This window comes from Aethalodelphis obliquidens, unplaced genomic scaffold, assembly GCF_003676395.1.
Source record: "Aethalodelphis obliquidens isolate GAN/ISIS:26980383/991018 unplaced genomic scaffold, ASM367639v1 scaffold43, whole genome shotgun sequence".
NCBI classification, from domain to species: Eukaryota; Metazoa; Chordata; class Mammalia; order Artiodactyla; family Delphinidae; genus Aethalodelphis; species Aethalodelphis obliquidens.
Window position 1 is genome coordinate 16,934,583 of NW_020837987.1, and position 20,298 is coordinate 16,954,880.

The window sequence follows — 20,298 nt, forward strand, 5'->3', positions numbered from 1 at the left end:
GGGTTTCCGGGATTCGGCCCAGTTGGATGCTGGGGCTTCTCCTCTCTTTCCCAGCACCGCCGCGGTACCCCCATCCGGTGCCCGCGGCCCCCAGCCCCTGCTCCGACCCTCGGCGGGCGGCCTGCCCCTTTAAGAGTGGCCCCGCTGACATCACGGCGGGGGGGGTGGGTGCTGGCCCGGCTCCCGGCTCCGCGGCGGCTGCAGGACCCGGCTCCGCTCTGCGCCCGCCTGCTGCTCAGGGGACCCCGGCCCGGGACGCCCCCTCCAGCTTCTTCCAGCCGCCCAGACCCCAGGCTCCGCCCCACGCCTGGGCAGAGCCCCAGTCTTCATCAGGGTACCCCAGGATTGCCCCTGCTGTCTCTTCTTCTCAGGGTCTCTTCTCTCTCTCTCTCTCTCTCTTTCTCCCTATCTCAAGGTCTCTGGGTCTCAGCATCTCTCAGCCCAAAGGTCTTTGACGGTCTACCTGTCTCTCTCTCTGTCTGTGACCTCTCCACTTCCAGGACCCCAGAATCTCTGAGCCTGGAGGAAGAGGAGGGATCCTAGATCAGATCTCTGCCTCTCCATTTCTCTCTCTGTCTCTTTTAGGCCATCTCTGTGTCTTCTCCAGTCTCCAGACCTGCGAGTCTCAGAATTTCACAGCCTCGAGGTCTCGGTGTGACTCTGGATTCTCTGCTCTGTCTCTCTGCCGCTCTGTGTGCCCCTGCCCCTCTCGGGCTCTCTACCTCTGTTTCTATTCTCTCTCGCTCCCTGCCTCCCCCATTCTCGAGGCCCGTCTCCCTCCCTCCCCGCATCCTTTCCCCTCTCCTTCCCTGCCCCTCCCCTTCTCCTCAGTAGCCAATGAGCGGCCGCCGGTCCCAGCTCCCGGCGTCGTCCGCCGAGTGAGGCCGCGGGCGCGGGGGGTGGGGGGTGGGAGGCCGGGAGGGGGCCGGGACGCCGGGCTCCGGGGCGGGGGCGGGGGGCGCGGGCACCGGCGACCCCGGTGGCGGCGGCGGCGGCGGCGGCGGCGGCCGGGGGAAGCCGCGGGGCCGGTCATGCGGCTGCGGGGCCCGCGGCCCGGAGCGTCCGCCCAACCCTGAGCGAGGTGAGCGCGAGGGGAGGGTCCTGGAAGGAGGTGGGCGCGGGGGGTTCCTCTGGAGGTGGCTGGGGGACGGGGCTTGGGCTAAAAGGGGCCTGAGTGGCTCCGGGGGCTGACATTCTGGCGGTCGGACGCCCGAGTTCGGGGGCAATGGGGGATGGAGGGACATTTGGGCCTAAGGAATCTGGGAGGACGGGGTCCGAGGGTCCCAGAGTGGGGCAACTATACTCTTAATGTCCGAGTCTTGGAGACCGTGGGCACCGGGGAGGGTGCAGGCCAGGTCCTTGAGGGAGGCGGTCCTGGCTGAGCGGGGAGGGCCTGGGCCCAGTAAAGGCAGGCTGGAGTCTGAGAAGGGGTCCCCAGAAAGAGGGAGCACGTCTCCCAAGGTATTGAAGGGAGGTGGAGTTTGGACTTGGGGCTTGGAGAATGGGACCCCGGGGATCCAGAAGCCTATATCCAGGAAAGGCTGGGCTAAAGAAGGATAAGAAGGAGGCTCCGGGCCTGGGGGGGAGGGGGGGTCCCAAAGGAGGAAGGGCTGGAGGCTGGAGGAGAATGAGGAGATCTGGGCGGGCCATTTAGAGTGAGGAGGAATCAAGCAAGGAAGGAGGGGACCTCCAGAGGCGAAGTGAGAAGGGTGACGTTGGCAAGGTCCCAGCTGGGAGTCTGAGAAGCCAATGGGGGGAGCTGAGGTCACCTACCTGGGACTAAGACAGTCAGGGTGACAGGGTTTTTGATGCTGGTTTCCGAGGTGAGTGGACTGGAAGAGGAGCAGACAGCTAGCAGTCAAGCCCTGGAGCCATGGGACGGGGGATGGGAGGAAAAGCTGGTCGGAGCCCTGCCAGCCTCGGATTCCTGAATCCTCCAGGAGGCTGGGGGCGTGGCGGGTGGGCGGGGGGCGCTGGATGCTGCAAGGGGGGGGGGCAGGCGGGATGAAGATTGTCTCAAACTCCAGGGTTCTTATTGGGGTGGTGTCAAGTTTCAAGGCTACAAGAATTCTGGTTCAGGAGAGTGGGGTCTCAAGTCTTGGCTGCATTGTTGGGGGGCTGTTGATTCGGGGTCTTAACCTTCATAGTTAAAACGGTGATGGAGATTGTGGTATTCATGTAGGTTGAGGTCTCTGAGATAGGATGGGGATTGCAATTTGAGCCTCCCAAATCATGAGACTGTGTGGTTTAGGGAAATGTTCTTGATAAAGGGTGAGTGTGGCGGGTAAGGGATTAAGAGCTCCCTAGTTGGAGTCTCCAGACTTCTGACTGGAATTTTGGAGGCCACAGCCTTGAACTGAGGATTTCTTTTTTGAGGGTCCAGTGTTAGGGAGATCTGTGTTCCAGGTTGCATGTGGAAGAGGGTCTGTATTTGGAAATCCTAGTGTGGGAAGTTGGAGTCCAGAACCTCTGGTAGGGAATCTGGGGATCTTGTAATGGGGATGGGGGGAATGGGGATCCTGGGCTTCCTGATCCGGGTTTTAGAGCTCAGAGCACTGATCCCTAGTTTGAAGGAGGGTCACTTGTTTGACTGGAGTGCTCTGATTAGGGTGCTGAGATGGGGGACTCCCAGATCATGGTTTTGACGTTCTGGAGTCTCCAGCCAAAATCCTGGCTCCAGGTCTCTGGGCCCCAATATTCTGGGATCCAGCAACATGGGGTGGAGTTCTAGCATTCCAGGTTCAGGGGCCTGCGGGGATTTGGGATGGGGGGAGGGGGGAATTAAGGTTCTGGAATCTTGGATCTGGGTCGTGGTCCATGATCTCAGACTGGGATACCAAATTGAGGTCAAGACACCATATCAGAGTTAAAAGGTCAAGGTCTTGGTATTAGTATTGGATGTTAAGGGTTTAAACTTAGATGGGAGGTCTGAGGTCAAGGCCAGGGTATGGGGTTAGGGTCCTTGGCTAGCGACCCACTTGGGGGATTTCTAGTTGCTATTCAGAGACAGAGTCCAAAAGAAAGGGGTCAGGGTGTTAGGTCTGGGCCTGGAGTCAGGATTGGTGGCCTAGGTTAGGGTTTCTAGACAAGTTACTGGTTCAAATCCAGGGATGGAGTTGTAGGTCAGGACACAGAGGTCAGATTTTAGAGGGTTCAGTTTGGGGATTGTTGTTTCTGGCCTGGGTCCGATGTCCCATGTGGCTGCACGGGGTCTGGGGACTCTAGTGGTCCCATCAGGGCCCTCCACTGCAGCTTCCCGTCCCTCAGGCCCCGCAGGGCGCCCCCCGCCGCTGAGGATGAGTCACTGCAGTAGCCGCGCCCTGACCCTGCTGAGCAGCGTGTTTGGTGCGTGTGGCCTGCTGCTTGTGGGCATTGCGGTCAGCACGGACTACTGGCTGTACATGGAAGAGGGAACGGTGTTGCCACAGAACCAGACCACGGAGGTCAAGATGGCGCTGCATGCCGGCCTGTGGCGCGTCTGCTTCTTCGCAGGTACAGACCTCACCTGCCCACCAGTCAACTGTCCCTGCCTTGCTTGGGATCCGAGAGTCTTTATCCATAGTTCCATCCCATGGGTGCCAGAAATCCAGAAATCAGTCCTGTTTCTCTCCTGGAGAGTCAAATTTCTACCTGGAGATTCAATTTCTAGCCCTTTATTCCCTGGATCTAAGAACCTTAATGCTCACACAATCTCCAGGTCCCTAATCCCCGTAACCTCCTGGAGCCCCTGGCCCCTTAGAAGCAGCAGTCTAAGTTCAGAACTTGTCTCCTGGACAGTTCCAGAGCTGAATGGGAATAAAAAAACAACAACAAAACTGTGCCTCCCAGCTACCCCAGAGACCACTCCTTCTAGGAATCCTGTCCCACCTCAACCCCCAGACCTTACCTCTTTAGGGATCCAGGAGTCCTGGCCCATAGCCCCTCCTCACTTGGGACTCAGTCTTCCAGCCCTGTCCTCCATCCAAGGGACTCTAAGGCAGCTTGCAATAGGAGCTCTCGGACTCCTGCCCACCCCCTTCTGCGACCCCCTAAGAGTAGTACAGACCATGATCCTTGGGTTAAACCTCACATTCCCATCCTGGGGTCTCTCTACTGTGCGTCCTGCCCCTGACTGCCTCTCCAAAGCTCAGGAGCCTCTCATCCAGCCCTGCCTTCTTATCTTCCCCTCAGGCCGGGAAAAGGGTCGCTGCGTGGCCTCAGAATATTTCCTTGAACCGGAGATCAACTTGGTGACGGAAAACACGGAGAATATTCTGAGTGAGGGGAGGCAGGGGGTGGGGAGGGTCAGGCAACAAGGGTGCAGGGTGGCAGCGCGGGTCCTGGGAGAAAGGCTAGGACCAGAGAAGGGGTGGGGTGGGAGGGAAGGAGTGGAGGCTTGACAGCAGGCAGAGTGGTTGGGTAAGGAGGAGGGGCCAGGTTGAAGGGGTGGGGCCTGGGAAGTGGGTGGAGTCAATAGGCAAGGGGTGGGGTCAAACCAGAGGAGGTGTGGCCTGTGTGAAGGGGTGGTGCCAGCAGTGGAAGTTTCAGAAAGGGGAGGAACCACATAAAAGAGCGGGGTCAGGGCTGGGAGGTGGGGGGTGGAAGTGGAGGGGTCAGGAGAACGGGGAGGTGTCCTCGTGGAGAGTCCCCCCTCACCCCTGTCTTTCTTCTTACCCCTCCCCCAGAGACAGTGCGCACAGCCACCCCCTTCCCCATGGTCAGTCTCTTCCTCGTGTTCACCGCCTTCGTCATCAGCAACATCGGCCACATCCGCCCACAGAGGACCATTCTGGCCTTCGTTTCTGGCATCTTCTTCATCCTATCGGGTAAGCCCAAGGAAAAGACTTAAAGGCCGTGGGACTATTTTAGGTTCCAGGAACCTGGGGTTCCTCTTCCAATAGGAAAGCCACTTCCTTGCTGTGTAATCCTGGAGGAGTTGCAGAACCTCTCTGAGTCCCACTTCCCTCCTCTGTGAAATGGAGCTAGCCGCCAAATCGCAGCGAATGCCTGTTGGGTGCTAATTAGGTGCCAGGCTCTGTTCTGATACTCACAACAACCCTGTGAGATAAATGCTATTAATAGCCCCATTTTACAGATATGGAAACAAACACTCAGAGAAATGAAGTCATTTGCTCAGGGCCATACAACCAGTGAGAGGCAGAGATGGGATTCAAACTCACGCATTTCGCCTCCAGAGGCTGTATTTTTAACCACTCCTGATATTTGAGCAATTAACAGATTACAAGGCTCTTTATGTTCTGTGCATCATTTTACTTGAACATTTTTCAACCAGAAAAGTTGAAAGAACCCTGTGCCCACCACTTACGGTCGACCATTACCATACCACAGATGTGCTCTATCCTGTATCTGTCCATCTGTCTCTCTACCCATCCATCAGTCTATCTTATTATCATTTTAAAATGCATTTCCAAGTGAGTTGCAGGCATCAGTACACTTTGCCCTAAATTCTTCACCATGCGTGTCATTAGCTAGAGTTCAACGTTTGTTTATAGTTCTTGTTTCTTTTGAGATTCAGGGTTCTTTTGCATGAGTGATCTCATAACCTTCTCATAACATCTCTGCCCGGGAGTTATTATTAGCACTCATTTGATAAAACGGGGATACCGAGGCCTGCAGTTGTGCAGGGAGTTGCCTAAGATACCAACATAATGCTGGCTCCCCAGGGACCCAAGTGTCCTGAGCTCCAGAGTAGAGCTGTTTCTGAAGTGCTACCCTCCTCCAAATTTCAGCTCAGTCCAGTCCAATGTGGTCCAACTCAGCTCAGGTCAGCCCAGATCACCTCAGCTCTGACACACTTAACTCCATCAGTCTGGCCCAACTAACCCCAATCTATTCTGACTCATTTCTTCAGTTCAATTCGAATTAACTCAACGTGATTTAATTAAACCCCATTCGTGCCCTTTTAATTCAGTTGATACTTTATGAACAAACCCCGCTGTTGGTCTCGTTTCCGTTCTGTCCCTTTGGGCCCGCATTCGGCTGCCTCTTTTGAGTTGGCTCTGCAAATAGTTGAAGATAGATCTTCAAATATCCTCTCCCCCAGTCTCCTCCCTTTTCCTCACCCAGCTTTCTCCAGGCTAAACCTCCCCCGTGTTTCCAACCTAACCTGACGCGACCTCTTCCCAGGGAAACCAGGGTGCAACCTCTGTGCAAATTTGAATCACAGCATGTAGAGCCAGACACAGAGCTAAAATAAGACACGTAGAATATCTCCATCCCAGAGTGTCAGATGGAAAAATAGTGGCCTAGAGAGACAGAAAGTGGGGCAAGGGTAAGGAGCATGGGAACGTTTATTCAACCCACCTGAAACATTAGAAGAAGGAAGATCCCATTGTTCGTGGTTCACAGAAGTTGAAACAAAAGAGGTGACATAGCTGGTAAATGGCAGCGCTGGCATTAGAACCGAGGATATTCTCTTCCCAAAAGCCATGCTCGTGGACCTGATTTGCATCAGGACCTGACTTCCCAAGGTCAAGCTGAGGATCAATGGTGCCTTCAGGGCTGCAAGTCAGGCCTCTGATGTAATAATAGAGTAATGGGCGGGGATTGAACCCCGCTTCCTGAACTTCATTTCATAGACTATGACCTATGCACCCCACCCAAAGTATCCACTTGTGTGCTTTACAGGTTGTAGGGGGTAGTGGCTGAAGGCACCTGCTCCTGTGAACCTAGAAAGACCTGGGTTAAAATCCTACCACTTACTCGGTGTGTGAGTTACAGCCTTCCTTTCTGGAGCTGTTGAGAGGACCAGTCTTGTTCAGGGGTCAGCAAACTTTTTGCTTAGGGCAAAATAGTAAATATTTCAGGCTTTGTGAGCAAGCAGAGGGGAAGCAATGGGCCTGGCTGTGTTCCAATCATCCTATGTATGGACCCTGAAATTTGAATTCAGTGTAATTTTCATGGGTTATGAAATATTCTTCTTCTTTTGTTTTTTTTCCCCCACCATTAAAAAAAAGTAAAAACCACACTTAGCTCGCAAACCATACAAAGACAGGCAGCAGGACAAATAGTAGTTTTCTGACCCCTGCTCTAGATCACGGACGTGAAGGGCCAACCCAGTGCCTGGTCTATAGCAGTAAGTATTCAACACGTGGTAATTTTAAATAAATACATACACACATACATTCATAAATAGCTGTAGTAGCAACAACAACCGTGATAATAAACACTTTATTGAGTGCCATGGTTTGGGGAAGTTCTAAGTGCTTTGTGCAAAGTAAGTTACTTCTTTTTCTTCCCCTCATAAGGCAGATGCTATCATTATTCCCATTTTCCACTTGAGGAAACCGAAGCACTCGGAAGTTGCTCCATAGTGGAAGAAGGATTCCAAACCAGACTTTCACCCTGGCGCTCTGCTGCCCTACCACAGTTAAAAATCCTAAAGACAAAGGAGATTAAAAGAGAGGAAAGGGGGACTTCCCTGGTGGTCAGTGGTTAAGACTCTGCAGTTCCACTTTAGGGGGCACGGGTTCGATCCCTGGTCTGGGAAGCAAGATCCTGCATGCTCTGTGATGGGGCCCAAAAGACAGGGGAAAGAATGGAAATAGTACCAACAATATCTTAGATCTTGGAATGGAATGATCTAGTCCAACCACCTCATGCTCCCCATGAGGAAACTGAGACTTAGAAAGAGACGAGAGTTGCCCGAGGTCGGGGAAATGGTGAAGTTGGCATTCAATTTTGGAGAAAGTGGTGAGAGGGCTGGGGCAGGAAAGGGATAGGGTCACACCGGGACGTTAAAGATCCCTCAGGGACTTGTGTTTGGAATGCACTAGAAGGAAAGAGACTGGAACTGGGCAAACAGAGGAGGAGGCTTATGCATTGGTCCGGGCAATAGCAGATAAGGTTTGAGCTGGGAGGGGGTGTGGAAGGATAAAGGTGACTGGATGGCTTTGAGAGAGAGGGATATTGACAGAAGAATCAATAGAACCAGATGACTGACTGGATATGGTTGGTGAGAGAAGGGGAGGAGGCTGGAGTGACATTGATTTTCTTTTTCCAGGTCATAAGAGGCATGCTTCCCATGCATGGCTCATATTAACCCCTGATCCTCAATCATGCTCTATGCATCTGCTCATTCATTCATTCACTCATCAAACATTTACAGAGACATCTTACATGCCACGCCCTGTGCTGGGTGCTGGTGACATACTGAATCTTTTTTTTTTTTTAATGTGGTGAAAGTCACATAATATAACATACTATTTTAACCATATTAAACTGTGCAGTTCAGTGGCACTAAGTACATTCACATTGTTGTGCAGCTCTCACCGTCATCCATCTCCCAGAATTTTCACCTTCCTAAACTGAAACTCTGTCCCCATTAAACACTAACTCTCCATTCCCCCTCCCCAACCCCCGCCTGGTCCCTGGCATCAACCAATGTACTTTCTGATTCTATGAATTTGGCTATTCTAGGTACCTCGTATAAGTGGAATCAAACAGTATTTGTCTGCACCTAATGTATATTGGAATGCATGACAGTCTGCAGGCAGTCAGCCACAAAACAGCTCCCAGCTACATGTGCGTCAGTGCTTGTCACACAACGCTTAAATCCCTTTAATGGATTTCCATTGCACTTAGAATACATCCCAATTCCTCATGCTGGCTTACAAGGTCTTCCATGATTTGGCCACTGTTCAGACCTCTGGCCTTATTACCTAACTCACTAACACTCTCTCCATTGCTTGTAACTTCAGCTGCACTGGCCTCAGTCTATTCCTCAAAAATGATCATCTCAGCCTCACTTCCATGTTTGGAAGTCTCTTCCCCCTAATTCTCAAAGACTCCAACTTTCCCTCTTCAGAGTTTCTTTCTCTGACAGTGGTACCCCATGTTGCTTTGCCCCCACTATACTATCCATCACATTCCCTATTTTATATTTGTTTCATAGCACTTATTGCTATTGTCATCTTCATTTTCTGTCTCCTTCTACTGGAATGTAAACTCCAAAAGGCAGGAACACGCTCTTGCTTGTATCTTCAGGGCCTAGATGAGTTGCTGGCACAAAGTCCACAATGAATGTAGAAGGGATGCATGGTAAAGACAGCTCAGGGCATTCTGGGAAAAGCGAAGATGCATTAAGCTGACACAATAAGGTGGTGGGAAGGGTGGGAACGACCACAACTTCAGGAGCAGGTGACATCTAAGTTGACGATGCAGAAAGGGCGAGGGGAAGTTTTTCACGTGAAGAGAGAAAAGTGCCTTGTACAGAGATGGAATTCACAGCATGTGTTAAGACCCTAGAAAGCAGCTAAGACAAGTAGCCAGCTGTGTAGCTCTCCGTGGTCCTGAAACTCTTTGTTCTAAAGCAGCTTGTGCCTGTTGAGCTTGGAATGTAGGTGATTCTTGCCTACTGTGCTCTAAGTATTCTGAAGCAGATGTAGCGGAGGGGGGAGGGAGAGAGTTGGATTACAGAGCAGGGAAGGGGGAAGGGAGAGAGAAAAAGGGAGAAGGGGAAAAAAGGGAAAAGAACGTTATTTTTTAGAGAAGCAGAGCCACTGTAAAATGACCAGGAAGGAGAAAGAATGACAAGAATAACTTACCTTTTGACGTTGTTTTTAGACAACTTTCAATTACTAAAAACAAGGGTGAAAAACAACAACAAAAAGCTCTTTCTCTGTTTCTTTTTTTTTCTTATTTTTCTTCTCTTTGGAAATATTTGTCTCCTTCTCATCACCCCTGCTCCTGACTCTCTGTATGGAGAATGTTTGTTATTTACAACTGAAATGTGAAACATGGGACTTGAGGTGAGGCAGGAGTGGTTAGCAGGTATGGGCTTTAGAAAGAACCAGTATCTAAAACAGGGGGATAAAGATTTGTAGGCAGTGGAACAGGCATAGGGAATAAGCCTTAGCTGGGTCGGAGGACTTGGGGATGCAAAAAGGGGTTTAGATTTTGAGAGATTCAGGAAGTAACATAGACATTACTTGATGATGGACCATCCTTGGATGGGGGACTGGGAATCAAGGTATTGTTTCTTTCTTTTTTTTTTTTTAAAGGATCTTTAAGTATTGTTTCTTTCCTTTTTTTTTTTTTTTTTTTTTTAAGGATCCCGTTTAGAGTCACGCATTGCCTTTATTTTATTTTATTTTATTTTATTTTATTTTATTTATTTTTGGCCATGCCTCATGGCTTGTGGGCTCTTAATTCCCGGACTAGGGATTGAGCCCGGGTCCCTGGCAGTGAAAGCACCTACTCCTAACCATTGGACCGCTAGGGAATTCCCTAGGTATTCTTTTCCTATAAACCTGCCCATCTTTCAAGACCTATAGCAGATGCCTTCACCATGTAACACTTCATGGGCCCCCTCTTCTTGAACATCAAAATTATGGAATACCAGAAGTTGAAAGTGCTATGGAAGTTCAGCAAAAGCTAATGCTTAAAGGAGACAGAGGAATGGGGATTTAGAGTGGATTTAAAAGGGAAAAGCAGCTAACGAGCTCGAAGTTCCAGGTGCATGGCAAGTATATTCATCCATTCAACTAGTATTTATTATCTGCTGACTCTTGCACCAGGTGCTAGGAATGCAGTAGGAAACAAGGTAGACTAGTTTCAAGCATCCTAGAGGAAGTGGAGGAGATTCATGACTAAAAACTACAAATAGATAGAAAATATAATGTTAGGTAGTGACAAGTGCAACAAAGATAAATAAAGCAGTTAAGGGGAAGGAGATGGATGGGAACGTCATTATTTAATCTTGCCTCAATCACTCCAAATTTTTAAAGAAAACTCTGAAATCTGTAGAATAGTACAGTGAACACTGGTACTTCTTCCACCTAGAGCCACATAGATACTTGCATTTTGCTGAAGTTTTGCTATATTCCGTCTCTCTCCTTACACACAGTTTGGTTTTTGTTTGTTTGTGGCTTTACCGTTTGAAAGTAAGTTGCAGGCATCGTGATCGCTCATCTCTAACCATTTTAATATGCATCTCTTAAGAGTAATGACATTTTCTACATAACTACAACACCATTATCAAATCTAGAAATTTTACAGTAATTCCATAATATAATTCATTCCATTTTCAAACTGTCCCAGTTGTTCTAAGAATGCCTTTTATAGCTTTTCCCCCAGAACCAGGATTCAGTCTGTTTACGCGTAGCATTTAGTTAATTCTCTTTTAGTCTAGAATAGTTCCCATACTATATTTTTTTACAACACTGACTTTTAAGATATATTTCATTATAAAAATATACAAAGGATAGTATAGTTTGCCATGTACCCTTCACTCAGTTTCAACAATTATCAACATATGGTGAATCTTTTTTTAGTCATACTGCCACACCTCCCTTCTGTACTTCACTACATGATTTTAAAGTTGGTCTCAAACATTAAATCGTTTTATCCACAAATATTTCAGTATATCTCTGAGAAATCAGTACTTTGTTATTTAACTAGCCACAGTGCCACTGTCATGCCCAAACAATTAAGAATAGCTGCTTAATGTAAATTAATATCTAGTTAGTGTTCAACTTCCCCACTTGTCTCATAAATGCCTTTTTTTTTTTACCATTAGTTTCTTGCAGACCAGGATCCAAATTCCACTTGTGCATTTAGTTGATAGATCTCTGAAGCCTCTTTTAATCTATAACAGTCCTTCTCCTTCTATTTTTTTCCTTGCCGTTTATTTGTTGAAGAAATCTAGTCATTTGTCTCATAGAATTCCCACACTCTAGATCTTTCTAATTGTGTTTTTGTGATTTAATATGCTCCTCCATCCTGTGTTTTCTTGTAAAACTGTAGATCAGATCCAGGTTTGATTTTTTTGGGGGTGGGTGGTGGTGATAAAATACTTCATAGATAGGTGGTGCTATTATGTCCTACTGTATTGCATCAGGAGACCTAATACTATCTGGTTGTGTCGCTTTTTGAGATGTTAAGATCAGACACTTGCTTAAGTATTACAGCTTGGCTCATACCATTGTCATTTTGAAATCTGCAGGACAGGGTGTCTTGTAGAACACCCCACAAACCACATTTATTTGTTTCCTTGTGGCATCCTTTGATTTGTTCCTCTTTCTTTGTATTCTCTGTAGCCTGGAAGTTATGTCCAGGGTAGAGACTTGATTAGATTCTGGTTAAATATATTTGGCAAGATTTAGAGGTGGTACCATGTTCTTTACAGCCCATCCCTTCAGGTAGCAAATAACGTCAAGTTGTTCCTACCGGAGTGGAACAAAGTTTGAACCCTTGGTAAAGGGGGTGATCATTAGAGCTCTCCATTGAAAAGGTACATTTTTCTCTTTACAACGAATAAGTCATTTGCAGGGTAACATTTTGGCACCTTGGGGGAAAAATCCTGTTTGGGGATGTCCATTTTATTCAAAATGTGCTGCTCTGGAAAAATTTTAAACATACAGAAAAGTTGCAGGAGTTATATAAGGAACTCTCATATATTCTTCACTGGGACCAATTTATAACATTTTCCACATTTGTATTTCTGTTTCTTTGTATCTTATGTGTATATATCTATATATGTATATATTATGTAATTTATATTATATTATATTATTATATAACCACCTGAACATAAATTGCAAACACTTCACTCTTAAATACGTCAGCAATTATGTCCTAAGCACAAGTGCATTTTCTTTCCTAACCACAGTACAATCATCAAATTCAGGAAGTTTAACACTTATACAGTATTACAGCTGATACGCAGTTCATATTCAAATCTCACCAGTTGTCTCCACACTGCCTTTTATAGTCAGTTTTTCCCCTGATTCAGGATCCAGTTCTGTTTTTCCTTGCTGTGTCTCTTTCGCCTCCTTTCATCTTTTATATAGTTCCTGTACCTTAAAAAAAAAATCTTTCATGTTGATGTTTTTTTGAAGAATGCAGCCAGTGTTTTGTAGAACACCCCACAGTTTCCACAGGAGTGGATCCATGTTACAAATTACCAGTAGGGACACTACATAAACGAAGTAGTGTCACGATCACATCAGGAGGTCGGGGTGTCCGTTTGCCCCATTATTGGTGATGTTAGCTTTGGTTTCCTGGTTCAGATGGTATCTGTCAGGTTCCTTTATGATAAAGGAAGTTTTCAAAAATCTCTTTGTAATTAATAGATATTCCATGGGGAGATTCTGTCATACAGTGATTTAATGTCCACTGTCGACGATGCTTGCCTAAATCCTAATATTACTACAAGGGTTGCAAAATGGTGTTTTCTTAACTCTGTTGTTCTATCTACATGGATGTCACCGAAAAGAAGAATTTGTTTTTTTTTTTTTGGGCACGTGGCTTGTGGGATTCTAGCTCCCAGACCAGGGATTGAACCTGGCCCCTCAGCAGTGAAAGTGTGGAGTCTTAACCACTGGACTGCCAAGGAATTCCCAAATTTTCTCTTTTCTTTTATTATTTATTTCCTTAAAGAATATATCAGTATGGATTCACATTTTTTAAAAATTCAGTGTATTGTATGTCATTACTTTTAGTATTCATTTTGATGTTCAGATTGTCCCCAGTTGGGCTATCAGGGACCTCCTTCAGATGAGTTCCTGTGTCCTCTTTTGACATGTCTCCAACATTTTTTTTTTGAGTACTTCCTTATTTTGTGGTACCAGTACACCTTTATTGCCCCTGCCTCAGGCTTCAAATGAGCTGTTTCTTCCTAGCTCCTGATGTAGTGGGGGTGATAGTAGAGACCAAAATCTGGGTGCTAGGTGTGCTCATTGCTGCTGGGGTGTCACTGCTCCTAGGATGTTTCAGGATACGAGCTGGGAAATTACATATATTTGTAAAACAGGAGTTTATACTGACACCACGAGGGTCTTTCTTGACTTTACTCCATTCTGATTTGTATCTTCCTTCTTTCGGAATGAGATCTCCACCTCCCCAAAACATCAGTATATTTGCACATTTGCTCAACCCTACTATTCACACAGAATAACTTAAGTACTGCTACCCCTACACCACTCCCAATAAAAATTTATTAAATACAGTTCAAGATTTCTTCACAGACCTTTCTGTCTTTAAACTGAGATATATATTCAAAGTACTTTGTCCAAAAGTTACTTGGATTACTACTTTCCCCACTCCTGTGGTTGTATTATTCATCTGATATAAATTAGCTTCATTTATTTTTGTTTGTATTCAATTTGTTGTTTTCCCCATCCTTGTTTTTTTTTTTTAATACATTTATTTATTTTATTCTTGGCTGCGTTGGGTCTTCGTTGCTGCGCGTAGGCTTTTCTCTAGTTGCAGCAAGTGGGGGCTACTCTTTGTTGCGATGCACAGCCTTCTCATTGTGGTGGCTTCTCCTGTTGTGGAGCGCGGGCTCAGTGTTTGTGGCGCACGGGCTTAGTTGCTCTGTGGCATGTGGGATCTTCCCGGACCAGGGCTCGAACCCGTGTCCCCTGCATTGGCAGGCAGATTCTCAACCACTGCACCACCAGGGAAGCCCCAGATCCTTGTTGATTTTATCTTTTGAATATATAAAATATTAGCATAGTTCCAAAGGTCAAAATTATGCAAAAATATATACTCAGAGGAGTGCCACTTCCTTCCCATCTCTTCCTTCCTATTCTCACCTACCTAAAGTAATCAACTTCATGTTTGTTTCCCCTCCTATGTCTCTTTTTGTAAAAATAAGCAGACGCATATATGTATTTTATGTACCTTTTTTGGGCTTAAAAGCTAGCATTCTGTATAGCCTTTTTAAATAATTAGTGATATGGTCTGGAACTATCACTGAACTGCATATCTGTTCCTAGAGATCTTCCTCATCGCCCTTTCATAGTGGCACAGTACTCTGTTATGTGACGTTTTATAGTTTATTCCATTAATCTTCTATGTAAGGGCATCTAGGTCATTTTTAATGTTTTGCAATTATGAATAATGCTGCAGTGAATTAACTTGTACATATGTGCTTTCATATTGTTGGACAGGTATCTTCAGGGTCAATTTCTAGAAGCGGGATTGCTGGGTTAAAGGATAAATATATGTGTGGTATTGTTAGACATGGCCAAACTCCCCTCCATAGAGGTTGCACCATTCATTTTGCATCCCCACCAGCAATATATAAGAGCTTCCATTTCCCTGCCTCACAAAGAGTATGTTGTGAAGCTTTTTTTGACGATCTGATGGATGAGAAATGGTATGTCCTCATCGTTTTCACCTGCATTTCTCTAATTCTGAGTGAAGGGGCAATTTTTGAAAACAAGGAGAGCATAGAAGTCCTTTCTAAAGAGGTGACAAGGAATAAGAGATCTAAATGAAGTGACAGATACTGGGGGTTAGGATGCCGTGCTTCCACTGCAGGGGGAGCAAGTTCTATCCCTAGTCGGGGAACTAAGACCTCACATGCCATGCGGCCAAAATAATAATAATAATAAATGAAGTGACAGAGAGAGACATGTGGAAATCTGGGGGAAGAGCCTTCCAGTTCAAGGGAACAGGGAGAGCAAAGGCCCTGAGGCAGAAATGAGCTTGTGTTCAAGCAAGAGTGGGACCTAAGTAGCAGGTGGAAGGAGAAATGGCTGGAGATGAGTTTGGCAGGTGACCCTGTAGGCATTGCAGCCCAGGGGTCAGGTACATGTTTCTGTAAAATGCCGGATAACAAACATTTTCAGCTTTACTGGCCATACAGCCTCTGCCGCAGCTACTCAGTTTTGCCGGTACAGCCATAGGCTAAATGCAAACAAATGGGCGTGGCTGTGTCCCAACAAATGTGGACCCTGAAATTATAAATTCATATGCTTTTTAAATGGAGACATTATAATTCACATAACATAAAGTTCATATATTCAGCAGTTGTAGTCTATTCACAAGGTTGTGCAACCATCTGCATGACCTAATTTTACCACATTTTCATCACCCCAGAAAGAAACCTCACTCCCTTTAATTGCTAATCATGATCCCCCCTCCACCCCACCCCCTGGCAACCACTAATCCACCTTCTATCTCTATGGACTTGCCTGTTTTGGACATTTCATATAAATGGAACCATACAATATGTGCTCTTACGCATCTAGCTTCTCTCCCTTAGCACAGTTTCTAGGTTCATCCGTGTGGTAGTATAAATGCGTACTTCATTCCTTTCTTTGGCTGAATAATATTCCTTTATATGGCTATACCACATTCTGTTCGTCCATTCGGTTGATAGACGTTTGGGTTGTTTCCACTTTTTGGCTATTATGAATAGTGCCGCTGCAAACATTCATGCGCAAGTTTTTGTGTGAGCATATGTTTCCAGTTCTCTTGGGTAAATACCTAGGAGTGGAATCGCTGGGTCATATGGTAATTCTATCTTTAACACTTTGAGGAACTGCCAAATGAAATTCATATACTTTTTACGTGCCACAACATAGTCTTCTTTTGATTTTTTCAACCATTTAATTATATAAAAGCCATTCTTAGCTAGTAGGCCACACGAAAACAGGAGGTGGGCTGGATTTAGCCCTGGGCGGTCATTGTGTTTGCTAACCTCGTTTGTAGGCAGTGGAAGGAATTTAGATTTATTCTGGGTGCGACGGGGCACACGAATGTTTATTTGTAGGATTCTAGGGGAAGATGCTGATGAGGATTACTTGGATTAATTTGGGGGGAGGGATTTTTATAGCCTCTTTAAGCCACCCTACGTATGGCTATCGCTCTGCATGGCTACTGCTTAAAAGAAAGTTCAGCTTGAAGAAGTGATAGTTGCCTCTTAAAATTTTTCAAATCAGACCTCTCCTCTCCACCTTCTCCATGTGCCTCTATTTCCTCCGCTGTAAATGGAGATAAAAATGGTACCAATTTGAAAGTGTTGTGAGGTTTGAATGAGTTAATGCATATATAACACTGAGAATGGTGCGTAGCTTAGAGCAAGACCTATATAAGCAGTTGCTATTATTATTATTGTTATTGATGTTGTTGTTGTTGCTATTATGATCTATACAGCTTCAGCTCAGCTTCATCCTCCTTCCCTTGGAATATCACAATATCCAGTTTCTCCCTTCCAATCTCTTCCCAGAACCAATCAGCCCCACAAGGATCTTCTAACACTTCGATCTGGCCTTGTCCTTCCTCTGCTTCAGACCGTCCATGGCTCCCTAGTGCCCTTGGCATTGATGCCAAGCTCCTCAGCCTGGCATTCGAGCCTCGTCATGGCAATGCCCCTGTCCCCTTCTCTGGCCTCATTTCTTGTGGCTGTGTTTCATGTTTTAGCTACGTGGAGGGATCAGTTCATTGTTCCCCCTCCAACTCTTTGCCCATGCTGTCCCCTCTGCCCTGCCTGGAGTGGTGTAATGGTAAACCCTAATTCTTCCCTGGGCCTCATCCTTTAGGACTTCGACAAAGTCATGCTTCCAGGAAGCTTTCCTTGGCTCCCCCCACCCTTGCCCCAGGTGGGCTTGGTGCCTCTTCTGGACCCACAGAGCTCTGTGCTACTGTTTTCTTTACAGTACATGTCACCATGGATGTGACTGTTGATCAGTGTTCATGTTTGCCTGCCCCAATTGCATTGTGAGCTCCTGGATGGCAGATTAGGGGTGGGGGTGGGAGGGAGGAGGAGGCTGTTGATTTACCTCTGGGCTCCCTGCACCCAGCCGAGGCCCAGCACACAAGGAACTTCAACGGATGGAATTTAGTCCAGGGGAGAGCAGGGAGGAGAGGGGAGAGGATGGCGGTGAGATGCAGGGGGCCTGGGGCTGGGGAAAGGGGTCCACTGCTAATGGGCCAAGGGCACCCCTCTGCTCCCCACAGGCCTCTCCTTGGTGGTGGGCTTGGTTCTTTACATTTCCAGCATCAACGACGAGGTCATGAACAGGCCCAGCAGCTCTGAGCAGTATTTCCACTATCGCTACGGGTGGTCTTTTGCCTTCGCAGCTTCCTCCTTCCTACTCAAAGAGGTGATGTCTGTGGGGCCCAGACTCTAGAGTTTTGAATGGGGGGGGGGTTGGGGGGGAGGGCATGATTCCTGGGTCCAGGAGGAAGAGGAGGCTGTGGGTGTAGACTCTGAATTAAAAGGAGGTGGTGGCTGAGGTCCTAACCCCTGGGTCCTGGAGGAGGAGGGTCTGGGAGCTCCAACTCCTGGGATCCTGGGGAGGAGGTGACTGGGGCTCTACTTCCTGGGTTCTGGGAAAGGAGGAAGCTGGAGGCCTGGAATCTTGGGTCCTGGGAGAGGAGGGACTGGGGGTCTTGAGTTTTGGGGTCAGAGGGAGCCCGGGGCCAGCCTCTGCGACTCTGACGCTGCCTTGCCACAGGGAGCTGGCGTGATGTCCGTGTACCTGTTCACCAAGCGCTACGCGGAGGAGGAGATGTACCGTCCGCACCCGGCCTTCTACCGCCCGCGTCTCAGCGACTGCTCCGACTACTCGGGCCAGTTTCTGCAGCCCGAGGCGTGGCGCCGCGGCCGCAGTCCCTCCGACATCTCTAGCGACGTATCCATCCAGATGACGCAGAACTACCCTCCAGCCATCAAGTACCCGGACCACCTGCACATCTCCACCTCGCCCTGCTGAGGCCCCGCCCCCGGAGGGCCCCCCTTCCTCCTCTTCCTCCTCCTCTTCTTCCTCCTACTCCTCATGGGTCTCCCCACAACGCAGCTGCCCCTCAAGTCCTCGGGACTCCTCGTCCCACCCGTAGGACGCTGCGCACGCGTTAGCCCCGCCCTCTTCCCAGTGGCCCCGCCCCGTCACCATAACCCCTCCCTCTTTCCTGACCGCTCCACTTCATTGGTCCCTTCCACTTCCAGATGACACCTCCTTCTAGATGACCCGCCCCTTTTCCTTAGGCCACTCCCCTCCCGGCCTAGTACCGCCTCCCAGGTTCCTCTGCTCCTTGGGCAGAGCGGCCGAGCGCGCCCACCTCCGCGAGCCATCCCTCAGCCTTCCGCCTCGCTGCAGGGGCTGTGGGCAGGAGAGTAGGTTCCAGCTGCCGCCAGAAATGCCAAGCATCCTCTTCTGCTCTCTGCCCTGGCTTCTCTCTTTCCCGGCCCAGTCTCACCTCCGGACTTCCGTGGTCCTCGGGTGTAGTGCGGCCGGGGTGGGGCTGGAGGCCGCAGGTATGGTGTCCCCTCCCCCACTTCCCCACCCACGGGAGACCCCATTCTTTCTCACCTGCTGGACGCTCCTCGGCCTTTTGAAGGTTACCTGCCTTTTCGAGGGCTCTCTCTAACGGCTTTTCTTGCTCTCTCAGCTGACCTTGGCTTCTTTTCCTTCCTCTGTCTCCCGGCCTCCTCTTCACCCGCTCATCCAAAGCCCGTCGGTGCATCCAGCCCCACACACCACGCGACAAGAATGGAGACCCTAGGGTGGAGGGAATTCCTCCACGCCATTTCCACGCCTGTGCCCGCCTCTTCCCCCTCGAGGCCCCGTCGGGGGAGGGAGAGGCAGTAGCGGGGGTCGACGCCCCCCAAACCTCCAAGTCTTCCATTTTCTGGCCCTCCCCCTCATTGAAGTCCCCCTTCCCATCTCAGACCCCCAACTCTGGCCTCTTTCAAGGGTCCGTCCGCCCCCTTGGACAGATGGGGGGGTCACCAGAAACTCACCCACCCCCTTATTAGGGGAGGAGGGGCGAGGTAGCACAGTGTTGTACTCGGAACTAGAAAGGCCCCCTGGGTGGGGGGAGGGGGGCAGGGGAGGGACGGGGGCTTTTAGTTTGCATCTTAGGTGGGAGGGGGGAGGGGGGACCGCAGCAGTTAACCTGTCTTTACGCAGCGATTTTTAACGAGGCTGGGGGGAGGGGGACTTTGGGGGTGGGGAAGGGATGGGGTGGGGGGCCTGGCTCTGTTATTTACCGTGTATCATATGTAAATACCGACAGAAACTTCAATAAACTTTATTTCAAACACGTCTCTGCCTGCCCAGGGGGAGGGCATTGGATACCGAGGGCGGGTCCAGGTCTCCACCCTGGCGGGGTGGGGGAGAGGCTGTGGCTAGAGTGCTACAAAATAAGGTTAGATGGTTGTTTGTTAAATAGCTTAATCATTGTAATTAACAGCCTCACTTTATAATTCAGGCCATGTAAAGCGTGTAAGACAGCAAATGACACAGGTCCGGATCAATAAAAATTAACTCTTGGTATCACTATGACCACTTAGAGAACAGTTACTATTACTCACCTTCCTTGCTTCATTTATTTATTAAAAAAATTTTTTGTTTTTTCTTGGCTACGCTGCGCAGGCATGCAGGATCTTAGTTCCCCAACCAGGGATCGAACCTGTGTCCCCTGAAGTGGAAGGGCGGAGTCCTAACCACCAGACCGCCAGGGAAGTACCTGCTTCATTTAATTTTCTCCCCAAGCCTGCATGTTGAGTTTATTGGACTCATTTTGCAGCTAGGTCCATAGAGGTGAAATGACTCACCCAGG

The 20,298-nt window shown here is 48.3% G+C and overlaps 1 protein-coding gene across 1 annotated transcript; it reads left to right on the forward strand.

Annotated features, from left to right (window-relative positions):
• Window positions 1-3,206: 3,206 nt before the first annotated feature.
• On the forward strand, window positions 3,207-18,557 carry CACNG7 (calcium voltage-gated channel auxiliary subunit gamma 7). Its single transcript, XM_027080350.1, has 5 exons — window positions 3,207-3,492; window positions 4,171-4,257; window positions 4,665-4,805; window positions 17,692-17,837; window positions 18,192-18,557. Exons 1-5 carry the CDS (start codon window positions 3,297-3,299, stop codon window positions 18,447-18,449), a joined length of 828 nt encoding a protein of 275 aa, XP_026936151.1. The 5' UTR covers window positions 3,207-3,296; the 3' UTR covers window positions 18,450-18,557.
• The last annotated feature ends 1,741 nt before the right edge of the window (window positions 18,558-20,298 follow it).